Raw genomic sequence first — 27,865 nt, forward strand, 5'->3', positions numbered from 1 at the left:
CGCTAGAACGCTAAGAGGCTGGGGGGCGGGGAATTGGCCAATGGGCTGAAGGGGTCGGGAGACAGGAGGGGCTTTTCTCGGCCAATCGGCGGGCGCGCCCTCGTTGCCGCTCTATGCCGCTCCGCCCTGGCTCGCTGGTCCCAGAAGGCGCCGGGTTTCCCAAGATGGCGGCCGACGTGTCCGTTACTCACCGGCCCCCGCTGAGCCCGGAGGCTGGGACCGAGGTTGAAGCCAGCGATGCCGCGGAGCACCGGTCTCCCGAAGAAGAGTTACCGCCGCTAGATCCAGAAGAGATCCGGAAACGCCTGGAACACACCGAGCGCCAGTTCCGTAACCGTCGCAAGATACTGATCCGGGGCCTCCCGGGGGACGTGACCAACCAGGTATGGGGGGGGCCTGTGTGGGAGCGTGGCGGGAAATACCACCGTGCGCGTGCGCGGGGGGAACCAGGCGACACCAATGCTGGTGTCGCCCAGGGGGCATCGGCGGGGACGCAGGATCCTCGCAGGGTCGGAAGAGACCAAGAACGAGATGTGGGGGGACTATGATGAAGGGAGAAACCAACTTTGAATTGAGCGAGGACGTTGCTAGGGGCGACCACAGGCTTGGGCTAGACGGAGTGATTGAAAGGGGCGGGGAATGTTAGGGGGCGGACAGTTTTAGCCCTGATGGGGGATTGTGAATGGACTACCGGATTGGGAGGTGCCATCTGCTCAGATTGTGCTTTCCCCCCACCCCTTTTCCATCCAGTGGCGGGATCTCATATCTAGAAGTTTCAGGGTTAGAGTATTTCCTACTATATCACGCATTTATTCATGATTCTTTAAGAGGTAGATCCGGAAGTTGTAGCTGCCTTCCCCCAAAGGCTCAGGATTGTTTTGGGGAAATGAGGTCTCCTGCCATCATCTTTGTGCAGGAAAGGCGGCCCTGTGTTCTGTGGTGCTCCTCTTGGCTAATCTTCCTGCTAGGAGTGCCCTTTTCTAGGGCAGTGCTTCCCCGTGCTCTTTGGACCCAGGGAAATGCCATCGGTACTGCAATGCCCTGTGGGAATGGAGGGGATTGGATTGCTTTATTCTCTTTGCTGCTGAGAATCCCTGTTCCCTGGCCCACCTGCATACCTGCCACTGGCCCTTCTTGCCATGGGTACATGGCAAGTGGGGTCCCAGGAATGTTAGGAAGGCTTGATTTGGATAGACCCGGGCAGATGCCACTGTGCCTTGTCTGGTTTGTTTCTAGAGTTGGTGCTCTTCCTTGTGCCTACCTTGTTTCAGTTGGGAACACACTGTCCCTCTTGTAAAGTGTACAGTGTATCTGGCACAAGCAGGCCCCCAGCCTCGCCCTTGAAGCTGCTTGTGAGAAGGTGACCCTGTCAACAAGAGGGAAATGGGAGGCATGTGAAGCCACACAATGTAAGCTTATTAGGTACATGAGCTCCCTGGTCAGGTACCCCTGGTTAGTGTTCCCACTGCTGCCCTGACCAACTGCACATGTTTCTTCACCTCTTTGAGCCTCAGTTTCCTCACATACAAGATGGGTTTGTTAATACTTAACTGTAGAGTTGTTAAAAACAGTCAACTTGCAGATGGAGCTTCAGACAGGTTCAACAACTTCCTGAAGGCACACACTCTGTGTTACGTTATTCACATGGAATCTGCAGCCAAGCTCTTAATATCAGCTCTGCTGGGGATGGACAGAATGGGCTTGGGCAAATAATGTTGTTAAACCTCAGTTTCCTCATTTGTAAAATGAGGTGGTAATTCACCCACCTGTATAGTTGGTCTACCTGAAGGTGGCACCTGGTTGTTCCCTAGTGACTCTCTGTCCTCTGATTTCTGTTTCCACAGGAAGTACACAACCTACTCAGCGACTATGAGCTCAAGTACTGTTTTGTGGACAAATACAAAGGGACAGGTTTGTGGGGAAATGGGGCGGACCAGGGCAGGAGAAAACAGAGTCTGAAGATGGGAGGGTTTTGGCTGTGCATCTCTTTTCCTAACTTTGGTTCCAATACCTTTTCCAAGGCCAGTGCAGTATGAGCACCAGTCTGTCCCTTGTCCCAAGGTGTCCATTTTAGGACAGCCTTGCTGTTCTTCTCTGTGCGGTCTGGCCAGACACCGGGACTTGGGCTCACTCTCTTCCCGCATTACTTGCCCCAGCCAGCCAGTCACCCAGGTCTGTTCTCCTTTGAGCTTTCCATCCTCTTGGTTCTACCTGTTCTGTGTCCCCCTCCATCTCTACTTAAATGGCAGCCTCTCTGTAGCCTCTCTGCTTCCATGATTTTAGCCTGCCACCTACTTCCCTCTAGTCTCCTTGCAAATCTGATCAAACCTTGATCATTTTTTTTTTTTCCCTTCCCCAAAACCTGTCTGAGACCTTTCTGGCACTGCCTTGCAAAGATGTGCACAAGCCTCTCCACTTCCTCAAGCACCCATAAGGTTCTGGGCTGTTCCTTTTGCTACTGATCTTAGCTGTCCCTTTTTATCCAAGCTGCACCCAGGTGGGCAGCTTTGGCCTCCCGTGTGAAAGGTCCTTGGTAAACATGTCCTGCCAGGATTGTGCCGGGTGTTAGACCTCACAGAGGCTTCACTGACAAGCTGTAACTTAGGTAGGAGGGTGCCTTTTGGGGATTACCTGACAGACTAGGGTAGTAGTTAAACTCTTGGGCCCTGGAGGCAAACAGACCACAAGTTTGAATCCTGGTCTGTCCTCACTCTGGCTATAAGCAAGTAACAAGTGATGCATTAGCATTTGTGTCTGGCATATACAAGATGCTTAGTAAATAGCCATGGGGACAACAAGTCAAATAGTTTCTGAGTACCTAGTAAATTTGCCCCTCAGTACCCACAGAAGATTGTTTCCAGGACCTGCCTTGGATATAGCAAAAGCTGAGTATGCTCAAGTCTATTATATAAAATGGTGTAATATTTGCATATAACTCACACATATCCTGTATATCTTAAATCATCTCTAGATGAGTTATAATACCTAATATAATGTAGATGCTATATAGATAGTTGTTATACTTATTGTTTAGGGAACAACAAAAAATCTGTTCATGTTTAGTACAGACACAGTCCCCCCTATATTTTCAATTCATGGTTGGTTGAATTTACAGATGTGGTACCTGTGCTACAGGGAGCCAACTGTATGTGCCAAGCATGGGGAATCAAATGTTGAATGACACTTTTCATTCATGCAGTTTTTCAGCAAATACTTATTCAGCATCTTCTCTATGCTGGTTCCCAGAGACACGGCTGTGAACCAAACAGAGATGATCTAGTCTGGGAAGAAGGATGTCATTCAACAGCTCCAATCATGAAGTTTTGTGAAATGGTCTTGGGACCAAAAGCTATAGGGAGAATGCTGTGTGAGCTCAGAACCAGGATCATAGGAGTAGTCAGGGTGGCTTCACCAGGGAAGTGATGTTTGGCCTTAGGCCAAGGTGGATTGGGGTTGAACAGTTAAGGGATGGGGTCCTCTCTTCCATACTCAAGGAATAGCAGTTGCAGAGGCCACAGGTGCAGTGTGCCTGGTGAGGTCCAGGAAGCAATAGCAAGAGATGCAAAAGGCCAGCCAGACCATAAGGCTGGGCCACACAGACTTTGCAAATAGAAGACACTGGAGCTGAGGGTTGAGGCACATGCCCGTAATCCCAGAGATTTAGGAGGCTGAGACAGGAGAATTGCAAGTTCGAGACCAGCCTCAGCCACCACTTAGCAAGGCCCTAAGCAAATTAGTGATACCCTATGTCAAAATAAAAAGGGCTGGGAATGCAGCTCAGTGATAAAATGTCCCTGGGTTCAAACCCTGGTACAAAAAAAAACAAAGAAAAGAAAGAGAAAACAAAGACACTGAGGGGGGTATGGCACCATTTGAGTACCTTTTGGAACAAAGCTTCTTTTTGTGACTGCTAGGTGGATTGATAATTTGGAATGGCAGGTGGCTGAGGGACATTTGATGGCCTTGAACAGTGGCAAATGAGGGATGCAGAATGGACCTCCAGAGCTTGACTGCGTGGGTTAATTTTATTTTGTTTTTTGTTTCTTTTTTTTTTTTAGAAACAAGGTCTCACTATGTTGCCCAGGCTGGCCCTGAGCCGCTGGGTTCAAGTGATCCCCCTGCCTCAGCCTCCTGAGTAGCTGGCAACAGGCCTATAGCACCGTGCCTGGCTGACTGCCTGGTTTTAAAGCCAAGCATTCTCTACTGGGCAGGGGGCCTGTTTCCTCTGCCCCAGACCTGTGATTGTGAGGATTAAGTTATTCCCATTTGACATATGAAAAAGCTCAGAGCCCATTTTGGATTTGGGGGCTTAAACCCAGGCTCCATTGACCATGTACTTAATTACTCCTCTCATTGTCACCCAAGTTTCTCACTAAGTTCCTAGGACAGATCAGGTGCAGCTGATGAACACTGCTGTAGGTTGTGAGCAGGTGGAGGGGTGACAGTAGGGAGTGGGCCTCATGGAATCCTGTAACCCCAGTTGGCTGGCTTGCACTTTTTTGTATAAACTGCTCAAGGTTGGCAACTGTTGGGATTAGCGGGGGGCTTGAGATGTCTGGTGGCTTCATTCTGAAGTCACATCTGTTTAGACAGCATGGATTTGGGGGCAGGCCCTCAGGGGCACTGGCTGACCTGTGCTCCCCTGCTCCATAGCCTTTGTGACCCTGCTGAATGGGGAGCAAGCCGAAGCCGCCATTAGTGCTTTTCACCAGAGCCGCCTGCGGGAGCGCGAGCTGTCGGTGCAGCTGCAGCCCACGGATGCCCTGTTGTGTGTGGCCAACCTGCCCCCTAGCCTCACACAGGCGCAGTTCGAGGAGCTGGTGCGGCCCTTCGGCAGCCTGGAGCGCTGCTTCCTGGTCTACAGTGAGCGCACTGGCCACTCCAAGGGCTATGGCTTTGCGGAGTACATGAAGAAGGACTCAGCTGCCCGCGCCAAGTCGGACCTGCTGGGCAAGCCACTGGGCCCCCGCACATTATATGTGCACTGGACAGATGCTGGGCAGCTAACACCTGCCCTCCTCCACTCCCGCTGCCTCTGTGTTGACCGCCTGCCACCAGGCTTCAGTGATGTGGATGCCCTGCGTCGGGCGTTGTCTACAGTCCACACACCCACTTTCTGCCAGGTGAGTCTGGGGCCCAGTGCAAGAGACTTTTGGGAGCAGATGACAGCCCAAAGTATCTAGGAAGGGTCCTTTGGAGTCAGCTGCTTCTCTAATCTGGTTCCCTTTTCAGTAAAGCAATAGCCACACAACTTTGAATGGGGTTCTTGGAAGAGGACCTGGGGTACAGTAGGTGAGAGCCTAGAATTGGACTGGACGGCTGGGATGTGAATCCCATCCATTGCAGGCCTCTGTTGGGTTCTCCTCCCATCAAAGGCAGGGAAGGCTGCCTTTAGAGTCGCTGATCTTTTTTTTTTTTTCTTTTTTTTTAAGAGAGAGAAATAGAGAATTTTTTAATATTTATTTTTTAGTTTTGTTTTCAGCGGACACAACATCTTTGTTTGTATGTGGTGTCGAGGATCGAACCCGGGCCGCACGCATGCCAGGCGAGCGCGCTACCGCTTGAGCCACATCCCCAGCCTAGAGTCGCTGATCTTGATTGAGCCCTGCTCACACTTCATCATTCACTCATACAAGCATCAGATGTTTATTGAGCACCAGATATGGGGGCCCAGCATGGTCTCATAGGACCCTATGTCTTGAGGTCAGAGAGTCAGGTTTGGTCAGATTCCAGCCCCACTCTGAACCCTGGGGAAATCACTCATTGTCAGTGACTCAGTGTCACTGGTTTGACAAGACAATTCCTTGTTTGTTCAAGTCACACATGCCAGGCACTTCTGTGTGTGTTCCTTGCCCTGTGTCAGGCACAGTAGGATAAGAGCAAATTAGGCCCAGCTCTCTGAGAGCCTCCAGAAGTCTTATCCACAGATGCCCAAGAGGGCCATTCCTTCAGCACTTCTCATGCAATTTACTGTCCTGTAACAACCCAGAGAAACAGGTGTCATTCCCATTTTCAGGATACTGAGGCACAGAGTTGGTAAAGTGACATGCCCACAGTTATATAGCCTTGGATATAGCAAAAGCTGAGGATGCCTGGTAGTGTCAGGATTCATGCAGCAACCTGGCTCCAGAGTCCTGGGCTATCCAGAAGCCAGCATGTGGGCTCAGATGGGACATTTGTGGGTTCAGACCTCAAGTTGCAACTTTGAGTGGGTATGGTATTCTCATGTAACTGAAATGTTGGTGCTCCATTTAACTCAGGTATCCATAGGAACCTGACTCCTTGTATGCTCGTTACTCATTCATCTGCTACCTCTGTTGCACACCTATGTGCTGGGCCCTGTGTGGAGCTGAAAACAGACCAGTAGTTCAGTGACCTCATTCTCTTGGGTGGAAGCTAAGGACCACAGGAGCATGGCCAGCTGTAGATCTTCTCCCTGAGTCTCACTTTACCCATCTTGAAATGAGGCTAGTTGTGCTGTGGTTTTTGTTAGTATGTTTTTTGAGATGGGGTCTTACTACATGTCCCAGAATGGCCTTGAACCCCTAGAACCAGGTGGTCTTCCCAACTCAGCCTGCCAGGTATCTGGGACTACAGGCATCACCCCACACGCATCTTAGTAGTTACTTTGAGTGGAATATTATGAACAGCTGCCCATTTATTCTTTCATTTACACATTTACCACCCATTTATTCATTCATTTATTTTTATTTTTACCTTTTTCGATTTTGGGGATTGAACCCAGGGCCTTGCATATGCTAGACAAGCAGTCTACCATTGAGCTACACACACTGACACCCCAGTTATTGTCTGCTGTGTAGTACACGTTGAGGTGACCACCTCTGAGCAGCTCACAGTCATGTGCAGGGTCCTGAATGGAGGAATGCTGGGAGTCAGGCATGTCAAGGTATGTGCCTTAGTCCCCATGTAGAGAAACTGTTGTCCTTTGACCCTCTGAGTCTCTGGAAGATAGGAATGATTATGAGAAGATATGTGTTGGGCCTCTGCACTGGGCCTGACCAGAGATGAAGGTGAGGTGCTCTCTGAAATTAAGCTGAAACCAGCACTTCTGCTTAGGCACTTAGCAGGTGCTGCGCCCTGGCCTAACAACCTCCCATAGCCCCAAAACCAGGCCTGGCCCCTGCCTAGAATGGGAGACTTCCCCTGCCCCTTGTTGAGCATCTTGTTTAATGCTCTTAATAATTCTACCAGGTGTGTCTGGTTGCTGGTCTCATTTTACAGATAAGAACACCAGGGACAAGGATGTAGGAACCTGTCATGACTGCCATGGTCAGCCAGCCAGTGAGAGGCAGGCTACGGTTCAAGGTTATGAAGCTGACCTGGGGCCCACACTCTTAGCCAGGCAGGTACAATGCCAAATGCCAAGCTGGGAATTTGCTGTCCTAGTGGGGAGCATTTGTTTTCTACATAATCAAGTTAAGAACACCTAATAAATCCATAGAAACCCACTCTAGAGCACTTTTCCATTTATTCATGGACAGGTTTACCCCTCTTAATTGCCTTATTTGATTACAAAATTGCTTTAAGCCAGACACAGTGGCACATGCCTATAATCTCAGCAGCTTGGGAAGCTGAGGCAGTAGGATGGCAAATTCAGAGCCAGCCTCAGCAATTTAGCAAGGCCCTAAGAAATTTAGCAGACCTTGTCTCAAAATAAAAGAGGGCAGGGCTGGGAATATTGCCCAGTGGTTAAGTGTCCCTAGGTTCAATCGCCAGTGCCAAAAAAAAAGTTACTTTAAAATATTTGCTATATAGTAAATTTGCAAAATTTACTATAGAAATATATGTAAAGCAGAATCATGGGGTCAATGTGACTCAGCATTTTCAAGACCTTGGGTTCCATCCCCAGCACAATATATGTATATATATGTATATATATACATATACACCCGTGTATGTATGTGTGTGTGTATATATATATAAAACAAAGCAGGTATCCCAATACCTTGGTTGTTGAAAAGTCTTTTCTGCTTAGTTATTTTGTGAAAGGCAATCTAGACATACTTGAAAAATTCAATAGGGGCTGGGATTGTGGCTCAGTGGTGGAGTGTTCGCTCACCTAGCACACAGGAGACACTGGGTTTGATTCTCAGCACCACATAAACATTAAATAAAAGTATTGTGTCCACCTACAACTAAATATAAATGTATAAAAATATATATAAAATTCAACATTCAACAGATCTTGAAAGGCCAGTGGCAAAGACTCCCAGTCCCTAGCACTTTCTCTGGCTGATCCTACTCACACCAATTTGTCTCCTTCTACCAAGATTGTATAGAGAGAGCATACCAAATCCAAACTTCAGAAATAGGAAACATTCAAATCTGAAACTTTTTTTTTTTTAGATGAGGACTCACTGTGTTGCCCAGGCTGGCCTTGAACTCCTAGGCCCCAGATATCCTCTTACCTCAACCCTCTGATTACTTGGGACTATAAACGTATGCCACTATGCCCAGCCCCAAAACTTTTTTGAGTACTGATTGACATGATGCTCAAAAAGTTTCAGATTTTGGATTTTTTTGTTAATATTTATTCATTTATGTATCTTTAGTTTTTAGGTGGACACATTATTTTGTTTTTATGTGGTGCTGAGGATTGAACCCAGTGCATCATGCATGCCAGGCGAGCGCTCTACCTCTGAGCCATATCCCCAGCCCCAGATTTTGGATTTTTTTTTAAGGATGCTCATTCTATAAAGTCCATGAAAATATTCTGAAATCTGAAAAACTCCAAAATCTCAAAACACATGGTCCTGAGCATTTCAGAAAAGGGATATTCAACCTGTATTATGTACATTTCAAAATGGGTGTACACATTCCTGCTTTTCTTTGTTCTTGATTCCCCAAATTGTCATTCCTGGTTTGATTTGATTTGGCTTGGTTTCTGCACTTTGGTTTTATCTTTCTGTATTTGGACATAAGCTCGCTCTTACTCCTCCTGTGCCATATACCATTTTAGGGACATTGGTCTCAAACCTTAATAGTCTTCTCTGTGTCATTAAGGACAGGGATGGACAGCACTATTTCCTGAGACAGCCTTTACCACCCCAGGGAGCCAGTCCTGTGAACAACACCAGCCTGTTTTGCCTATGATCCCTGCTTTGGCTTGGTGGCCTAGACAGGAATCCAACCCTCTCTCAGCCTCAGTTTCCTCATCAGCAAAGGGCAGGCACTGGCCTCTGCAGTGCAATGGCAAACGCCAGTGGCCTGTAAGTGTGCAGTCTGTGTCAGTCACAGAGGGACCTCCTTGCACACTTACAGCCTGGGGCGGGGCACTGCTGCCAGTCACCACTGTGCTGGTGAGCATCTGCTTGCTCTGGGGCAGAGTCTGCCCACAACTCTAGCACCTGAAATACCCTGAGAACCTAGAGACTGGTTCCCTGAATTTGTGGCAGACCCACTTGGCAACAAAGTCTGAACAAAAGTGGGTCATATGTGGCCTCCTTATTTTAGCCTTCCTGCAAAGCAGTTGTGTCTTTGAGGTTCAGGGAGCTGCCCTAGACCACTCCAGGGGTGACTGGGATGTGATATACACTATGTGCAGCATTTGAATGTCCTAATCTTCAAGTCTTAATCCTGGAACATATCTGAACTCAGAGTTGTGGATAAAGGCATGTGGGCCTGAAGAACAAAATGGCTACTGTTGAGGGCAGCTGAGAGATGTTCCTGTTCTGACCATGTCTATACCTCTGTGCTGGCTGAATGACCTCCCACTGCTTGGCACTGTCAGCCTCAAACCCCAGCTTAGAGGCACCTGCCTCACCTAGGGATGTGCACTCTTCCCAGCCCAACTCAGGCAGCACTCCAGGACACCTCCCAGTCCCCCAGCTTGTGTTTTGATGTGCCCGAGAATCTTTTTTTAGTTATAGATGGACATGATACCTTTATTTTATGTGAGGTGGGAGGGACACCTCACATATTATTTATTTTTATGTGGTGCTGAGGATGGAACTCGGTGCCTCACACATGCCAGGCTTCACCACTGAGCCACAATCCCAGTCCCTGGAAAATCTTAATCAGAGTCCCTTCCCCATGGCATGAGGCCCAGGGCAATTGACCCATGTGAGGCAGGTCCTAGCTCTGCTTTCCTCCCAGCCTTGTGGCCTTGGGCTGCTGAACTTTTGGGCCTCAGTTGCCTCTGATAAATGGATCTGAGAGCTTCTCAGAGCCATTGCAAAGATGAGTTGATCTAACACAGGAGCAGGACTTGAGACTAAGTTCCTGGCACTAAGTCCACCCCTTTTGAGGACTTACTTTCATGATTGGGAGCAGTATCTGGTCCCTGTTGTCACTTCACATGAGGGATGGCACTCAGGGTGGTATGGTCACTTGCCCCAGTGCTCATGGCCATCTCCTCCACAGCTGGCGTGTGGCCAGGATGGGCAGCTGAAGGGCTTCGCAGTGCTGGAGTACGAGACAGCGGAGATGGCGGAGGCAGCACAACAGAGGGCGGATGGCCTGGCCCTGGGGGGCAGCCACTTGCGAGTCTCCTTCTGTGCCCCAGGGCCTCCTGGCCGCAGTATGCTGGCTGCACTCATCGCCGCCCAGGCCACAGTGAGTTGGTGTGGGAGGGACTGTTCCCCAAGGTGGGCATGGGGGCCTCCCTCAAGACACTGGGCCCTTGGGGGATGCCCATTGTAGCTGGCAGCACTCTTAGCCACCTGTGTTCCTCTCTCTAGGCCCTCAATCGTGGCAAAGGGCTCCTGCCTGAGCCAAATATCCTACAGCTGCTGAACAACCTGGGCCCGTCTGCCTCCCTTCAGCTGCTGCTCAACCCCCTGCTCCATGGCAGCACAGGGGGCAAGCAGGGTAAGGGGGCCAGGCAGCGTCACCAACACTCACCAGGGCCTACAGCCTTGTCCCTCCCACCTCACCTCAGAACGCCTCTCCTGCACTCTCCTCAAGCCTCAGTGGCAGAAGCTCCTGAGGGTGCTGAGAAACAGGCTGAGGGTAGAGGTAGCTGGGGAGTTAGTGCCATTCACAGCTGGGGGCAGCCAAGTGGGGTGGTGGGAAGAGCGGGCTATTCCTCCCTGGGGCCTTTCTGGGCCCTTCTTCAGGCACATTAGGTGCTCTCTGAGAGCCTCAGTTTCCTGCCCTCTCAGCAGTCTTGAGGCAATGTTGAATGCAGTGGGGACAAGGGATTGTCTAGCCAGGACTACTATCCAGCTTCCCCCTGCATCTCCCCCAGGCCTCCTGGGTGCCCCCCCAGCCATGCCACTGCTCAGCGGGCCTGCCCTGTCTACAGCACTGCTGCAGCTTGCCCTGCAGACCCAGAGCCAGAAGGTAACTATCATATGGTGGGCATTGGGCTCCCTCCACACCCCACACTGCACAGCCCCGTCTTCCCCTTTTAGCACCTGAGTGCTGCCAGTGGTCCCCCAGTGGAGTTGTGAGATATCTGGCTATGTCATGTCCCTAGGGCCCAGGATGACCAGCCTTTTCATCTCTCACTGCAGGGTTTGGCTTTTTTTCACTATGCAGGGGACAGCTGGCCTAGATAGCCAGGGGCAGGTCAGGCCACACTGGACACACCCTTTTACAACCTGAAGCTGGGTGTGGCTACAAAAACCACTGTACTATAGCAAGTTGTAAATAGCCATCTTGCTTCTAGGGAAGAATTTCCAGGCCTCATTCTGCCCAGTGCCCCTGGCAGACGCACATAATATACAGAAAACACACGCTCCACTGGCTTAGTTTACTGGGGTGTATTCAGTGATATAGCTGTGTCTGGTGGCAAGTGACACTGAATTTGTGGGTTTGAATCATTGTGTGACTAGAGTGACCAAAAACCCTTTGTGGCTGCGGTCAGCACTATCTGTGATGATCAGCAAGGGATCTGGGTGCCTATGGACTGTCACTGTATATGTGTCTGGTAGTAGTAGAGAGCTTGGGGTTATAGGTCCTGACATGCAAGTATTTCCTGTAACTGGCTCTGGGCTGGAATCTGGGTGTGCTGGGTATTGTGACCAAGACTCTGAGTGACACCTGTCTGCTACCCAGGTCACCCTGTCTCCAGCTGTCTCTGCTCTGTTCCTAGAAGCCTGGGATCCTGGGAGACTCACCCCTGGGCACCCTCCAGCCTGGGGCCCAGCCCACCAACCCCCTCCTTGGAGAGCTATCTGCAGGTAACATGGACCCCACCCACCCACCCCTCTGAAGTCCCATTTTCCTTCCCCAGCTCTCTTCCTCCCTGGGAATTATAAATTCCCAGCTGTGTGGCCTTCGGCAAGTGACCTAACTAACCTCTTTGTCAAGTGGGTGCTCACGTTATAAGGGTAGCCAGGCACACCCTGGAGGTTAATGTCTTAGAGGCATTTGATCAGGGGCTAGATGTTGGGCAGTGTTGCCCCTTGGCCTCTGGGTATTCCAAGCAGAGGCCCTAGGGCCCAGGGAAGAGGGGTCCTTCTGGCCTAGGCCACTGACTGACACTCTTCTTCTCTCTGTAGGAGGGGGCCTGCCCTCGGAGCTGCCACCCCGGCGAGGGAAGCCACCACCCCTGCTACCACCACTGCTGGGCCCCTCTGGGGGTGACCGGGAGACAATGGGCCTGGGTCCTCCAGCAGCCCAGCTTACTCCACCCCCTGCCCCTGCGGGACTCCGTGGCACAGGCCTCAGGGGCCTTCAGAAGGACAGTGGGCCCCTGCCAACTCCCCCTGGGGTAAGGCTCCTCCTTGCACACAGCATCATTCCAGCCTCCTGCCTTGCGACATCCCCTCTGCTTGGGACCTTGCAAATCCAGCTCTCCTGTCACAGGTCTCGCTACTAGGGGAGCCTCCCAAGGACTACCGGATCCCCTTGAATCCCTACCTGAACCTACACAGCCTGCTCCCAGCCAGTAACCTAGCGGGTAAGGAGGCCCGTAGCTGGGGAGGCGCTGGGAGAGGCCGCCGCCCAGCTGAGGGCCCCCTGCCCAATCCCCCCACCCCTGGTGGAGGTGGTGGTGGCAGCAAAGCCTTCCAGCTCAAGTCCCGCCTGCTCAGCCCCCTCACCAGCGCCCGCCTGCCCCCTGAACCAGGGTTGCCCGACAGCTATGGCTTCGACTACCCCTCGGTAAGTACCTGGCTGCCTGGGATCAGCCATCCCTGAGGACCAGGTTCTGTGGTCCCTTGTCTCCTGAGAGCAGCTCAAGGATACAAGTTGAACATCCCTAATGCAAAAATCCCAAATCTGAAAAGTTCTACATTGGAAAACTTTTGAGCACTGACATGCCAATACAAGTAGAACATTCCACACTTGACCTCATGTGGGTGGGTCCCAGTCAAAATACAGACATGTTAACCATACTTGTAAAATGACTTTCAGGCTATGTGTGTTAGGTATATATGAAACATAAATTTCTTGTTTAGACTTGGGTCCCATCCCCAAAATATTTCGTCCTATATATACAGATGTTCCAAAATCTGAGAGCCCAAAATCCAAAATACTTCTGGTTCCTAAGGTTTCAGATAAGAGACACTCATCCTACTCTGCTTCTCTGGTATTAATTGTTCCAGGCCAAGCATTAGGGAGACACCAGGGGATTTGTTGGACATGATCCCTGCCCTTAAGGCTCCTATTGCCTTCCCATTCCCAGGTCCTGAGCAATCTCACCCTGCATTTGTCTTTTTGTCTGTCCTGTAAGGTTTTAGGCAGTACTGTTTTTCCATATTTAAAGAATTCAGAGTCCTGCCTGTCTTTCCATTTCTGCCTCCACTGTGAGGAGGATTCTTGTCTATATCAGAGATTTGGTCTTTATGAGATCCCCACCACCTACTGATCAGAAATTATAAAGTGGACACCCACAGGCCACCTGTGTTAGGTTTGACTCACACTGGATTAGAAAACAACAAAAGACTGAATAAAAACTGCTAGAGTTCACACATCCCAGATTCCCAGCTTGCCTTAAAAACTATGAACCTCTGACTCCCTTGGGTCTGTACACCATAGCAGCCATCCCTGTGACCAGATCCACCTGCCTGCTGGGAACAATTACTTCTGGTCTCACTTCTTCTGACCCACCTAGTCACAGGCCCTGTACCATGAATTTGCCTCCTTCTTGGGGCCAGGGTGGGGGGAGGGTGGCTGGCACAGATTCAGACCGTATGTGTTTCTGCTCCTTTCATTCAGGATATGGGACCTCGGAGGCTCTTTTCTCACCCACGGGAGCCAGCCCTAGGGCCTCATGGACCTAGCCGACACAAGGTAAGAGTAGCCTTTTCATCCTACCCCGGTTATAGCAGTTAACAGGCTGGCCCATTACTTAATAGCTGAGCAAAGCTAACTTTTTTTTTTTTTTTTTTTAGACTAGTGATTGAATCCAGGGCCACTTTATCACTAAGCTGCATTCCCAGTCATTTGGTACTGGGGTTTGAACCCAGAGTTGCTTAACCACTGAGCCACATTCCCAGTCCTTTTTATTTTTTATTTTGAGACAAGGTCTCACTAAGTTGCTTAGGGCTTTGCTAAGTTGCCAGGACAGGCTTTGAACTTGTAATCCTCCTGCCTTACCCTCTGGAGCTGCTGGGAATTACGGGCCTGCGCCACCACAGGCTAGTCTTGAACTCCTGGGCTCAAGTGGTCCCCCATTTAATCCTCTCAAGTAGCTGGGATTACAGATGGCTGCCACTGTTCCTGGCTGCAAACTTTTTTTTAAATTTCTCACCATTCTGTGGGGGCAGCAGGCAGTTCCTTCAATCACTTGGGAGCTGAGCTCATCAGGGGCGCAGTGGTCCCCAGTGTCCTCTCACATACGTGGTAGTTCGTAGGCTGTTGAAGGATGCTGAGCCGGGGGAGTTTATCTCTTATCCACATGGAGCTCATCCTCCCACAGGCCAGCCTGTGCTCATTCAAGTGACCATGGTCTCAGGGTTCCGTGAAGGACCAAGGGAGAGCAGGTCCCCATGTGCCAGCTTTCTTCATTCCTGTTGATCAAAGCTCATTATGGTGAAGCCCAGAGTCCTTTAAGAGGGGATCCTACAGTTGTCTTCATCACTCAACCAACCCCCTCTCTGCAGACGTCTCCCCCACCCAGTGGCTTTGGAGAGCGGAGTGGTGGAGGTGGCGGGGGGCCCCTTTCTCACTTCTATTCGGGCTCGCCCACTTCCTACTTCACCAGCGGCCTGCAGGCTGGCCTCAAGCAGAGCCACCTCAGCAAGGTGAGGAGCCTCCCCAGCCAAGGACAACCAGGATATGGGGGTTGGGGGTGTCTGCCTCCAGGGCTTTGTGACCCTTGGTCCCTCAGCCAAGGCTGGGGCAATGGCAGCGGTTGGGCTTGCTCAGGGAAAAGTGAAAAATACTTACACACTGCCCCTATACCTTTGTATTGAGTGGTAAACTTCTTGCCTTCCCTGCTTCCTCTACCATTGATCCAGGTAGCTGGTATTAGCCCCAATTGACAGGAGGAAACTGAGCCTCAGAACTACAGTAATCTGCCCCAGACCTTATTGGTTTAAATGGCAGATGCAAGACATGAACCAGAAATCTCTCACCCTCCCTCTGGCCTCAGGATTGATCTTTCCCACTTCTCCCATTTTTCCAGGCAATCGGCTCCTCCCCTTTGGGCTCCAGTGAAGGACTCCTGGGTCTGGGCCCTGGGCCCAATGGCCACAGCCACCTCTTGAAGGTACATGCAGGGGCAGGAGGTGGGGACATACTAGGCTGGGAAGTCTCAGCCCTTGAGTGGCCCCTGATCTGGTCCCCCCTGCCCTTTGTCTCCAGACCCCACTGGGCGGCCAGAAACGCAGCTTTGCTCACCTGCTCCCCTCACCTGAGCCCAGTCCAGAGGGTAGCTACGTGGGCCAACACTCCCAGGGCCTTGGTGGCCACTACGCAGACTCCTACCTGAAGCGGAAGAGGATTTTCTAAGGGGCCAATGCTAGAGATGCTCAAGGGCCTGCACCAAATCGCTTTTGGGTTTTCTGGTGTTTTGTGTGTGTGCGCGTGTTTTTGTGTTTTTTTTTTTTTTTTTTTTTTTAATTTTCTTTCTTTCGGTAATAGAGAAATCTCTGAAAGACTTTGCTGACCAGCCAGCCGGAGCCCAAGGAGTATGGTGGCATCCGGGAGCCTCATGGCACCTCTGGCCTGCTCCCAGCGCCGAAACCCCGCAGCCTTAAGAGAGAGGGGCCACAGTCTGCTCTCTCCCCCTCCTGTGTCTCCTGTCCTCCGCCTGTGCCCGGCTCTCTGGGAGTCCTCTCCTGCCTCATCACTCCTGTATTTTGGCCTTTCGAGTGCCTTGGAGGTTTCCCTGACCTCCCGTGAGGATCAGAGACTGTCCCCCTTTTTTAACTTTGACAATTGACTTTTGTTTCCTTTTCTAATTTTTATTATTTTGTAAGCCATCCAGGATGAGCCCTAGCTCTGATTGCATCAAGGTCCAACCTGTCTGGGCCTCCATTCCACACTTTGCAGTTTGTAACAGCTCCACACTTTTCTTTTTCCCATGTCTGCTGCAGGCATGGCTATCTTTTGCCCCTACCTGCCCACTTTGGCCAGTACCCCAGCCCTGGGTCCCCAGCTCCCTACCACAGTCCCCTTGCCTTCTGATGCCTTAAAGTTGGGCCACAGGCCCTGCTGGCCAGAGCCTCTCAGATGCCGAGCTCCAGAAGCTTGACTCAGGACCAAACAGCTCTGGCCTGGGGATTGGTCTCCAACCCCGGGACGGTAGAAGGCCAAAGCCTTGGTCTTGGCAAACCAGCCCTCACCACCCCTTCACCCAGGCCTAGGTGCAGAGACAGGCTTTCTCTGCCAGCTTCAACCAATCCCCCTGCCTGTGGGAGTGGGCTTCCCGTGCCCATCTCCCGGAACCTCTGCTGTCTCCCCTTGTTGAAGATGAGCTCCACCTCCACCCCAGGCCAGATCTCCCGGAGCTGGCCTCCTTTCAGCCCAGTACGACTCATGCAGATAGGCTATACACCTGCCCACCAGCAGGACCTGTCCACCTGAGGTGACCCTGGGCACTGCCCCTGGCCAGCTGGGCCACCAGCTTCCTTGTCTTGACTCTGGGGCCCACATTCACTTCAGGGGGATGTCCTCTCCCCAATCTTCCCATAAAGACCTTTGCTGAATTAAAGTTTGTAAGTAAACGGTTTTAAAGAAATAAGAGCTGGCTGTTTCTTGGGATAACAGTGGGCCGGGTGGGAAGGCCGGGTTGATCTAGGATGTTTCCACGACTGAGTTCCCACCTGGTGCCCTCCTCCCCCGGCGCAAACACCTCGCCGCCTCAGGACCCAAGCAAACCTCTGCGTATGTATTCGGTTCGCGTGTCCGGGACTGCGCATGCTCGGTCGTCTGGTCACGTGATGCCTGTCATGGCCGCCTCCGTGGCCCGGGGCGGCGTGAATGCCAGGGTCTTGCTGCGGGTGGCCAGGGGTTCCTGGTGGAGCAGGTCCAGGGAGGCAGCGGCCCTGGCGATAGCCAGAAAATTCTGGACGACAGGTACCCAGGGCTCCTGGGACAGACTGCGTTAACCAGTCGGACGCCGGCAGAGCGGGGCGCAGCCGCTCACCTAACCGTGTTTTCTAGGCTCGCGCCCGGCAGGAGAGGAAGAGGCCGGAGGCTCTGAGCGGCCCGGGGACGTGTGAGTGTACGGGTCCAAATCCCTCGTTCCTCGTCCCATGAGGCTCCCCGATTCAAGCCCTGTACTGCAACTTCATCCGGGGCTTTTTTTCTGCCTCGCCTCATTCAATACCTACCTATTTGTCTCGCCCATCCCCTGTCTCCTAACCCTAGAATCTATGCGGCCCCTGAGCCCATCGTCCAATGTGGCATCCGCTCTCCCATCTGTCCCCAGGGTGAACGTGATCTTCGTAGACCGGTCAGGCCAGCGGATCCCGGTGAGCGGCAGAGTCGGGGACAATGTTCTCCACTTGGCCCAGCGCCACGGTGTGGACCTGGAAGGTAGGAGCCAAGTACAGGAAATTATGGAGGACCTGATCCTCTCTCTCTCTCTCTCTCTCTCTCTCTTTAATCACATCAAAACAGATATGTCTCTCTATTGACTAGCCCACCTGTGGCTTACTACCTAATATGTACTAAAATCCAAATTCTTCATCATGGCCACATCCCTTTCCCAGTCTTCATTTATTAGAGGCACTAGAACTTCCTTCTGGGAGCTGTGTTCCCTTCCTGCTTGCTCCCTCCATTCTAGCCACTCTGTCATTTCTCAAACAGCCAAGCTCATTCCTGCCTCAGAACCTCTGCATTTTCTGTTTCCTGTGTCAGAAGTGCTAGCCTAGCAGACCTTTTTGGTTCCTTCTCATCCTTCAGTTCTCAATGTAAATGTTTTCTTCCTGACACTTCCATCCCGCTCAGTCCAGCTAAAGTCTCCATCCCAGTCACCCTCATAGCACTGTTTTGCTTCCCTCCTTGCCATCTTTTTCACAGTGAGCTCAGGGACCCAGTTCACCTTGTTCATGCATATCTGTTGCCTGGCATGGTACTTAGATGTAACAGGTTTTAAATCAGCTTTTGCTGAAGGAACAATAATAATAACAAATTATTTTAAGCACACTAGTACATATCAACTGGCTGAATCTTCATGAGAACTTTATGTGATAGAAGAGATTTATTCCATTTTACAGATGAGGAAACTGAACACCAGCTTAAGTAGACCCATCCCAAAATCAAGGAAGTGGCAAAACTAGATCCAAATCCAGCCCATTTGAGCCCCTAATCTGTGCTACCCTTCTGCAAACATTTAATGCCTACTATGTTTTGGGTAACAATGTACAAAACAGATAAGGACTCTGTCATCTCACACCAATTTCAGCCTAATAATGACAATAATCCCAAGAGTAAACATATTATTAAGTCATGATCAACTGGAAGGGTGGTATTAAAAAAAAATATACACTGCTGGGTGTGGTGGTGCACGCCTGTAATCCCAGCAGCTGAGGAGGCTGAGGCCAGAGGATCACACACACATTCAAAGCCAACCTCTGCAACAGTGAGATGCTAAGCAACTCAGTGGGACCCTGCCTCTAAGTAAAATATAAAATAGGGGGCTGGGGTTGTGGCTCAGTGGTAGAATGCTTGCCTCACTCATGTGAGGCACTGGGTTCGATCCTCAGCACCACATAAAAATAAATAAAAATGTTAAAAATGAATAAATAAGGGGCTGGGGTTGTGGTTTAGTACTAGAGCACTCACCTAGCATGTGCAAGGCCCTAGGTTCGATCCTCAGCACCACATAAAAATAAATAAATAAAATAAAGGTATTGTGTCCAACTACAATTTAAAAAATAAATATTTAAATAAATAAATAAATAAAACACAAAATAGGGCTGCATATGTGACTCAGTGGCCACGTTCCCCTGAGTTCAATCCCCAATCCCCCATCTCCTCAAAAATAAAGAAAAATAAAAATAAACAGGGTTTATTTGTTGGGAGACTATAATAAGAAATCTTTTCAAGCCAGATGAGGTGGCATCTGCCTGTAATCCCAGTGCCTAGGGAGACTGAGGTAGGAAAATCACAAGCTCAAAGCCAGCCTCAGCAATTTAGAGAGTCCCTAAGCAACTTAGCAAAACTCTGTCTCATAAAATAAAAAGTACTGTGGATGTGGCTCAATGATTCATTAAGCATCTAGGAGTTCAGTCCCTAGTACCAAAAAAAAAGTCTTGGGGTTGAGGCTGTGGTTCAGTGGTAGAGCGCTTGCCTAGCATGTGTGAAGCACTGGGTTCAAACCTTAGCACCACATAAATAAATAAAATAAAAGTATTGTGTCCATCTACAACTAAAAAATGTATTTAAAAAAGTTTTTTAAAGTCTAATCCAATCATTAAAGGGGCTGTTGGGATATTGGAAGGCCATAGCAGGCCTTCCTACCATGGAAGTAGTTATGTGTTAGAATGCAATAGCCAGAAGTCCAGAACAGAGTTTGGAACATGAATTTTAGAGGCAAGTATCCTGTATTCAAATCTTGCCTTTTAACAGCTATATCCCTGAGCAAGTTACTTAACTGTTTCCTCATCTATAAAATGAGATGATTTAGTTGTCATCTCATTGGATTGCTGTTAGGATGAAACAATATTTAGTAGTACTTTGTACCTGGCACAGAGAGAGGGAAGGCCGATTGACTGGGAACAGGTAAACCCAGAGATTAAGGTGGTTGAATTAAGACACTCTGGTTGCAGATGAGCCAGGCACAGTGATGCCTGCTTATTATCCCAGCTATTTGGGAGGCCAAGGGGAGATCACTTGAGATTAGGAGCTAGAGACCAGCCTGGGCAACATAGCAAAATCCCATTTCCAAAAGAAAGAAAAGTTATTTGTGGTGTAAACGGGACACAAAATTAAAAGGGGGATAGGGACAAGAAATAGGAGTTGGGGGACTCAGAGAATAGTTGAGTTGAGCCCCCAGAGACAAAAATGGTAAAAGTGGAGAGAAGAGCATTCCAAGTCATGGATACAGCAAGTGCAAAGATCCTGAGGTGGGGATGAACTTGGGTATTGGAGTTTGGCTATTAGAGTGGCATCAAGAGGGTCAATGTGAATGAAGTGGAATGAATGAGGGGAGAAGGAATCTCAAGGACTCAGTAGAGGAGTCTAGATTTTTTCTGGATGTGAAACCATTTGAAAAGTTTTAGGCCAAGAAAGACACCAAGCATAGTTCTTGATGACTGATCAGAGGGTTCAGAAGTGTGTCCAACAACAAGTGATGAGTAGAAAGACCCTAGGTTCTGCCTCTTTTAATCCTTACTCCTGACATATTCTCCCTTCTCCCTCCGGAGTCAGCCAGGGTGTCCTCTGGGAGCAGCAAGGAGGCAGGAACACACTGGCCTAGCACAGGGTCACAGCACTGGCCGTTCCCCTCTCAGCTTTGCTGAAGTCACTCCATGCTTATTATTGGTTCCACACACCCAGCCAGGTCCTCGGTCTGCTGGAGAGTCCTTGGGAATTAAGACACTCTGGACATGCCCTCATAAAGCCTGCAGGCAGCTCCAGAACAACGAACTTTGCAGGTGACCTGACATATGACCGGGAGAGAGTGCTGAGGCCTGCAGTGAAACAAAGAGCTTCTCCTTGGCACCCTTTGTGGAATGGCGCCTGCCCCTCACCAACTGTTCCCTTCACTTCCTGCCCCCAGGAGCCTGTGAAGCCTCTCTGGCGTGCTCCACCTGCCATGTGTATGTGAGTGAGGCCCACCTGGATCTTCTGCCTCCCCCTGAGGAGAGGTGAGCAGGGCAGACCCCCAGGCTCTGAGTGGCAGGGCTCAGCTGCTGAGCCTCCAGGTCCCCATGTCCAGAGGGGCCACCAGGGAGGGCAGCCCCAGTTCTCCCGCCTCCAGCTGCTGGAAGGGGAGCCTCCCCTCTGCCCATTCCCAAGTGGACTTGGTCAGCCTGCCTACCCCAGGGCTGCCAGTCTCCCCAGCAGCTGGGCCAGCATGTGGACGGCTAACGCTGCGCTCATTGCTCAGGGAGGACGACATGCTGGATATGGCCCCCCTCCTCCAGGAGAACTCGCGCCTGGGCTGCCAGATCGTGCTGACCCCTGAGCTGGAAGGGGCTGAATTCACCCTGCCCAAGATCACCAGGAACTTCTATGTGGATGGACATGTCCCCAAGCCCCACTGACATGGGCAGCAGGACTGTCCCCCACACCACCATGGCCCCAGGGCCAGGACTTGAAGGAATAGTCGAGCCGCCAGCCCAGCCCAGCCCGGAGTGCGAACAGGCTGGAGAGAGATGTCAGAAGCACCGTGAAGGCCAGAGACCGTGCTTGGAGAGATCACTATGTCCAGACTCTGGAGGGGACAGGGCCCCTACTTGGGGTGCCATCCCCCAGCCCCTAAGAATGGGAGCGTGAGCAGGGGTGGACTCAAATTGAAGCTGCAATAAAACTGTCTCATAGATTTCCAGCATGTCGAGTGTCCTTGGGGGACCCCACATTCTGCATCCGCATCTGCTGGAACCCCAGCTCTCCTGTCCCAGCAGCAAGAGATGACCGCTGGGGATCTGAGGCAGAGCCTCGGGATCCCCTTCTTCCTAGGCAGGTTGCCCCGGTGGTGAGGCCCCGCCCCTGCAGCTGCGGAGGGATTTGAAAGGATAGAGGCTGCCCTTGGCCCTGAGCGGTGTGCAGGTGACCTGAGTAAAGCCAGGAAGGAGAGGCAGCGCTGAGGAGACCCCAGCGGCCCGCCCCACCCAGCTGGGGCTCATTGCACCCTCGGGCAGCGGCCTTAGGGCTTTTCACCCCTTGGTGGTGGGGCGGGGCTGGGGTGTGACTGCCAAGACCCCGACCTGATGCTGCTGGGAGAGCTCCTGGCGTCTCGCTGTCTGGACGTGGAGCCGCCAAGACCCTCCGCCCAGCAGAAGCCGAGGCCCCCCGGATGCTTCTGGCTCAGTGGCAGGTGCGTAAGGCTCGGCGCCTGCCCCAACCCTGCCGACATTTCACCTAGCCTGGTGGCAGGGGGTCATGGCCTCTGGTTCTTGAGGTTATCCAGAGGTCACCGAGTTAGTTACTGGTACTTCCAAAAAGAGCTTCTGGTCTCCAGACACTTAAGATGATCTAGGCTCTGAGGCCATACAATTTCACACCTCCCTGAATCCCCGTGGCCCATGTGAGCACCACCGAGGGTCATCCAGGGGTTATGTAGGCCAGCGTATACAGATTCAGACAGAAATCATATACAGTCAGCGGGTCTTCTACTCAGAAGTCAGAAGCCCTGGCCTGGTCACCAAGAGTAAGTCCCTGCTTCCTGGGCTCCTGGGTGGATTAAATGGTTAATAAGGGCTGAGAACATCACCTGGCATGCTTACCTTGAGCCTTGTTTGCAATTACTTTGTAACTTTTAAACCTGAAACAGCCTAGAAGGGATTCCACAGCCCAGGCAGGGTGTGTGACCTGCTCAAAGGCACAGTTAGCAAGGAATAGGCTCCAGTGAGCACCCCCAGGCCTTCTGGATCCAAGAACCACCCAGGGATGGAGGTAATCACCTGGCCTCTTGTCCACAGGTCCCTCTGGCCTGGATGCCAGGACTCCATCACTGCCCTGGGCTTCCTTCAAGAGACAGAAGAGGGGCTGGCCCTGCCCCCAACTCAGGACCCCCTGGCCCTGGGACCCTGCTGGGGACCAATGACCCTGGGGACTTTGGACCCCTTAACTATGGCCAGGAATTCCAAGAACATGCAGACCCCAGTCAGCCCGAATCGCTGCAGCATGGTGCCCCCTGAGGGTCCTCCAGCCCGACCCCAGAGAAGACCACGCAAACAGCCGCACCCCTGCCGGGGCACTGAGAAAGGGGACCCCACGTTCGAAGGAGTGACTCTGACTTTTCAGTTAAAGCCGGACTGCAGCCTGCAGATCTTGCCCACCTACAGGTAGGGCCCAACTGGGACAGGGTGACCTTTACAATATCCACAGCAGCTGGTTCTAAGACCCCACCTCCGTCCAGTTACCCAAATGTTATAGAAAATGCCATGCTATTTGCGTAGACAATGTACAAACCGAATACTTCGTTTTATTTATTTTTGTGATATGACGGGTTGAAACCAGGGCAATCTGCCACTTAGCTACACTCTCAGCCCTTTTTATTTATGTTTATTGTGGTATTGATGGTTTAGCCCAGGGGTACTCTACCATTGAGCTACACCCTCAGCCCTTCTTTATTTTTGAGACAGGGTCTCCCTAAGTTGCCCAGACTGACCTCAAACTTGTGATCCTCCTGCTTCAGCTTCAGAGTTTCAGAGTAGCCGGGATTACAGGCATGGGCCACTGAACCCAGCTTCCCGTGTACTTTAAGTCACTTCTAGACCCCTTAAAATATCTCATGCAGTATGTATACATGCAGTATGTAAATAGTTAAACTGTATCATTTAGGAAATGAAAAGTCTGTATGTGTTTAGTACCTGTGAATTTTTTTTTCCCTAAATATTTCCTTTCTTAAAAATTTGTTCTAAGCTGGGTGTGGTGGTGCACGCCTGTAATCCCAGCGGCTCGGGAGGCTGAGTCAGCAGGATCATGAGTTCAAAGTCAGCCTCAGTAAAAGCGAGGCACTAAGCAACTCAGTGAGACCCTGTTCTAATAAAATTCAAAATAGGGCTAGGGATGTGGCTCAGTGGTGGAGAGCCCCTGAGTTCATTCCCTGGTACCCTCCCCCCACGTTTTTTTTTTTCCTAATTATGTATACATAACAGTAGAATGCATTCTGCCACAGCGGGCATAGATGGAATATGACTGCTCATTCTTCTGGTTGTACACATACATGCACATAGGGTTGGAATGTCCAGTTCATTCTACTATTCTTCATACCTGCTTCCTTCTCCCCAAATATTTACAATCCACAGAGGTTTTTTGTTTGTTTGGTTTGTTTCTTTTCTTACTTTCTTTTTTTCTTTTTTTTGTACCAGGATTGAACCTCAGGGCGCTTAACAACTGAGCCACTCCCCAGCCCTTATTTATGTTTCATTTCCAGACAGTGTCTCACTGAGTTGCTTAGGGCCTCTTAAGTTGCTGAGGTTGGCTTTGAACTTGCAGTCCTCCTGCCTCAGCCTCCCAAGCCTCTGGCATTACAGGGTGCACCACCACACCTGACCAGATTTTTGTTGTTATTTTTACGATGCTAGGGATGGGCCTCCAGGGCCTCCTGCCTACTAAGACAACCCTACAGTTGGTTGTGGTCTTGGATACAGAATCCCTGGATAGGGAGGGCTGACGTGTACATCCAAGAAAGGACCAGGACATTGATGGGGACTGGAATGTGGCTCAGCGTATGGTGATTGCCTAGCATTTGCAAGGCCCTAGGTTCAACTCCCAGCACACCACCAGAAGAAGAAAGGAAAGTATTGGGAGACAGATGCCCTGGAGTCAGTCCTTCCACATGAGGGATGGCTCAGTCTGATTAAGACCTCAGGCCAGTGCCATGTCCAGCCCTGCCTCTGTCTCCACTGAGACTTGGTCCCCTCTGTCAAACAGGCTGGTCCATACTGAGGGCAGCTGTATACTTTCCCCCAAAGTGAGGCTCTAACCAACTTAGCAAGACCCTGTTGCAAAAAAATAAAAAAGGGGGGGATGTGGCTCAGTGTTAAATGCTCCTGGGTTCAATCCCCAGTACTCTGCCCCCCCCCCAAAAAAAAATGGTTACAGGCAACACATTTATGTTTTGGTATTGGGAATTGAGCCCAGGGCACTTTTCCACTGAGTTGCTTCCTCAGTCCTTTCTTTTTCTTTTTTTAAAATTGGAGACAGAGTCCTGCTAACTTGCCCAGGCTGGCTTTGAATTTGCCATCCTGCCTCAGCCTCTTGAGTTGCTAGGGTTACAGACATCACTACAGCCCTGGCAACAGACAGCACTGGATGTACACGGGCTCATGATGCCCATTGTACAGGTTAGAAAACTGAAGCCTCGAGGGTGAGGATGTGGCTGGTCCAGGGCCACACAGCAGGCAAGATGGAGAACTGGCACTTGAGCCTGTATCCCAGCACACCACCCTTAGAATGACTGTCTCCTAGGGCTGCCTGATTCCTTGATAATGAGTGTTCAGGGGACAGGACGCTGATCCCCAATGCTAATGCCTCATCTGCCCCGCAGCAGCCACTCTCAGGGACCACCCGCAAGCCCTGCCAGTGCCCCTGAGCCCAACCCTGGAGGCAGCGAGGCCCAGGGTGAGTCCTAAAGATGTAAGAGCTATAAATATTTGGGGGGGCCAACTTCCTGTCTTCCCTGCCTCTGTCTCCCTGCCCCCTCCCCCTCCCGCTTCCCCATTTAGACCTGCCCAGGAGTTGGAGTGCACCCCTCCCTTCAGGCTGAGTCACCCCACCCCCAGCTTCCTCCCCTGCTGAGCGGCACCATCTGTCCCTCTTCCTGGCTCTCCCTCTGTCTTTAACAACACCCAAGGCTGGCCCAGAACCAGGTGGGGCCTTCACAGGGACCCCCCACACACACAATGCCCTACCTCCACAGGTCTCTTGAATTCAGATTCTTGACTCTGATCTTTGCCCTTTGACCTCTGACCCTCCAGCTCCACGATGCTGTGCCTCCTGTAGGACCCAGAGGACCCCACTCTGGAGAGATGCTGAAGATGGGACCCCTCTCTGCAATGCCTGTGGTATCAGGTCCTCAGCATGGAGGAGGGAGTTGGGGCCGCCCCTCATTAGTGTGGGGGGATCTGGGAAGAAGAGGTACCTCTTGAGGAAAATGGTTTCCTCATGATAGTTTATGGGTCCCTGCTGTATCTTTTGTTTTTAGTTGTAGATGGACGAATTCCTTTATCTTATTTATTTATTTTTATGTGGTGCTGAGGATCAAACCCAGGGCCTTTCTCCACTGCTAAGCTACATGCCCAGCCCCCCTGCTGCATCTTAAATGATAATTTCTTGTATCTCCATCCCAGGTACAAGAAATATGGTACCCGTTGTTCCAGTTGCTGGCTGGTGCCCAGGAAAAGTGTCCAGCCCAAGAAGCTGTGTGGCAGATGTGGGTTGTCCATGGACCCCCACCAAGACCCAACTCAGGAAATGTAAGCCCTTCTTCACTCAAGTGACCTGGTTCTGCCTCAGTTTTCCTAGGGGAAGAATGGGCAAAACTCCTAGGAGTAAGGAAAGTCAAGCCTGTCTCCTGTCTCTCCCAGGAAGAATATCCAGGCTCAGTCCCCAGACTCCCTGTTTCATGAGGTCACCCCCCCTGGTTCAGCCCCTTCTCCAGTCGGGCTTGATTGGACTCCAAATAAAGGAAACTGTTTCAGCTGTGACTATTGTTATTGCTGTTAATACTTTGAGAAAGCCTGAGCTACTCAGAGCAGTGTGATTTCGGAATCCCATTCTGGGTACTTTCCTTCACTTCTCCCCATCCTGGGAAGATGGGGGCAGGTGTTTCATTGGGGTTGTGAAGAAAACACACACACAGAGAGTTATATATATACAGACCAACACAAGAATTAACCACATTCACTCAGCACAGTGTCCTATATAGGGAAACAGTCACCACACAAACGACACACATAGATGCACAAGACAAATGCATGCGCTGACACCCACATGTGAAAGACACACAGATACAGACTGACCACACAAATCAACAGACACAGCCAGTGGCAGACACCTGTGTGTCATCGCACAGGGGACAGATGCATGTCGACAGACACACAGGTGGGCCCTTCATCCGCTAGCCTCACCCCTGCTTTCAGACTGTCACCCTCCCTGCATCCTTGAGCATACCAACCCTGCTGTGTTCCCCTCTCCTCTCTTCAAGAGATGCCCCACAACCCAAAGCCAAAAACTGACCAGGGGAACCAGCCCTGGGCAGCTGGGATGCACAAGCACTAGAGCTTATTGAGAGGGAGAAGAAAGAGCCCAAGAATGGACGGGGTGGGCCAGGGCTGTGACTCAGTGATGGAGCACTTAGCCAGCAAGCCCTGGCTTCCATCCTCAGCACTGCAAAAATAAATAAATAAATAAATAAAGGTGAGTTGCATCAAGGTTGTGTCTGCTGCCTACTGCAGGAGGTGACAGAGTACAAACCTGCAAGACCCTCCTAGTCAGTCTCACCTGAGTACAGCTGTAGGAAAAGCCCCGGGGCCCATATTTCTCAGCCCTCAGATCATTGCTAACCTTTCCTCAGCCTGAAACATCTTCCCTCCACATCTCCCCAGGGCTGCTACCTTCTTGTCATTTGGAAAAACTTAATATCACCCCTTCAGGGAAGCCTTCCTAAACCACCGACTCTAAAACAGAACTCCACACCCAGCCCACATCAGTCTCAAGTTCAGCTCCTTGCCAGTATCCCTCTTAGAACCTGCCAGAAGTTTCATTTCTCTATCTGGCCCAAAAGTATTTAATCACATTCATCTTTCTCCCACTAGACCATGACTTAGGTCCAGGTGGCCACATCTGTGTGCTTGACCACAAGAGGCCTCCCCAGTGCCCAGCATGG

General features: G+C 50.9%; 3 protein-coding genes across 6 annotated transcripts; all 3 read left to right on the top strand.

Moving 5' to 3' along the window:
• The first annotated feature begins 157 nt into the window (after positions 1-157).
• Positions 158-17,098, top strand: Raver1 (ribonucleoprotein, PTB binding 1). 4 transcript variants are annotated; one of them, XM_076849045.2, is made up of 13 exons: positions 158-383; positions 1,845-1,911; positions 4,654-5,123; positions 10,384-10,575; positions 10,701-10,830; positions 11,210-11,304; positions 12,059-12,146; positions 12,468-12,679; positions 12,775-13,071; positions 14,128-14,202; positions 15,015-15,155; positions 15,539-15,622; positions 15,718-17,098. In XM_076849045.2, the coding sequence occupies exons 1-13, from the start codon at positions 165-167 to the stop codon at positions 15,862-15,864; spliced, it is 2,217 nt and encodes a 738-aa protein (XP_076705160.2). In that variant the 5' UTR covers positions 158-164; the 3' UTR covers positions 15,865-17,098. The 4 variants fall into 4 exon arrangements, with proteins under 4 accessions (XP_076705160.2, XP_076705166.2, XP_076705175.2 ...); XM_076849051.2 differs by having other exon boundaries at positions 12,062-12,146; XM_076849060.2 differs by lacking the exon at positions 15,015-15,155.
• Positions 17,099-17,291: 193 nt separating this feature from the next.
• Fdx2 (ferredoxin 2) lies at positions 17,292-21,850 on the top strand. The gene is made up of 5 exons (XM_076871410.1): positions 17,292-17,433; positions 17,521-17,575; positions 17,789-17,895; positions 21,086-21,173; positions 21,416-21,850. Exons 1-5 carry the CDS (start codon positions 17,298-17,300, stop codon positions 21,570-21,572), a joined length of 543 nt encoding a protein of 180 aa, XP_076727525.1. The 5' UTR covers positions 17,292-17,297; the 3' UTR covers positions 21,573-21,850.
• A 388-nt stretch (positions 21,851-22,238) lies between these two features.
• Positions 22,239-26,664, top strand: Zglp1 (zinc finger GATA like protein 1). The gene is made up of 5 exons (XM_076857686.1): positions 22,239-22,345; positions 22,950-23,315; positions 25,526-25,599; positions 25,956-26,049; positions 26,328-26,664. The coding sequence occupies exons 1-5, from the start codon at positions 22,239-22,241 to the stop codon at positions 26,455-26,457; spliced, it is 771 nt and encodes a 256-aa protein (XP_076713801.1). The 3' UTR covers positions 26,458-26,664.
• The last annotated feature ends 1,201 nt before the right edge of the window (positions 26,665-27,865 follow it).

The sequence above is a fragment of the Callospermophilus lateralis genome, chromosome 1 (assembly GCF_048772815.1).
Source record: "Callospermophilus lateralis isolate mCalLat2 chromosome 1, mCalLat2.hap1, whole genome shotgun sequence".
Lineage (NCBI taxonomy): Eukaryota > Metazoa > Chordata > Mammalia > Rodentia > Sciuridae > Callospermophilus > Callospermophilus lateralis.

Coding starts and splice junctions, on each gene's coding strand:
- Raver1 (XM_076849045.2), top strand. CDS start 165: ATGGCGGCCGACGTGTCCGTTACTCACCGGCCCCCGCTGAGCCCGGAG. Junction 1,912..4,653: donor GGACAAATACAAAGGGACAG/GTTTGTGGGGAA, acceptor CCTGCTCCATAG/CCTTTGTGACCCTGCTGAAT. Junction 15,623..15,717: donor GCCACAGCCACCTCTTGAAG/GTACATGCAGGG, acceptor CTTTGTCTCCAG/ACCCCACTGGGCGGCCAGAA.
- Fdx2 (XM_076871410.1), top strand. CDS start 17,298: ATGCCTGTCATGGCCGCCTCCGTGGCCCGGGGCGGCGTGAATGCCAGG. Junction 17,896..21,085: donor CCACGGTGTGGACCTGGAAG/GTAGGAGCCAAG, acceptor TCCTGCCCCCAG/GAGCCTGTGAAGCCTCTCTG. Junction 21,174..21,415: donor CTGCCTCCCCCTGAGGAGAG/GTGAGCAGGGCA, acceptor CTCATTGCTCAG/GGAGGACGACATGCTGGATA.
- Zglp1 (XM_076857686.1), top strand. CDS start 22,239: ATGCTGCTGGGAGAGCTCCTGGCGTCTCGCTGTCTGGACGTGGAGCCG. Junction 22,346..22,949: donor TGCTTCTGGCTCAGTGGCAG/GTGCGTAAGGCT, acceptor TCTTGTCCACAG/GTCCCTCTGGCCTGGATGCC. Junction 23,316..25,525: donor CAGATCTTGCCCACCTACAG/GTAGGGCCCAAC, acceptor TCTGCCCCGCAG/CAGCCACTCTCAGGGACCAC.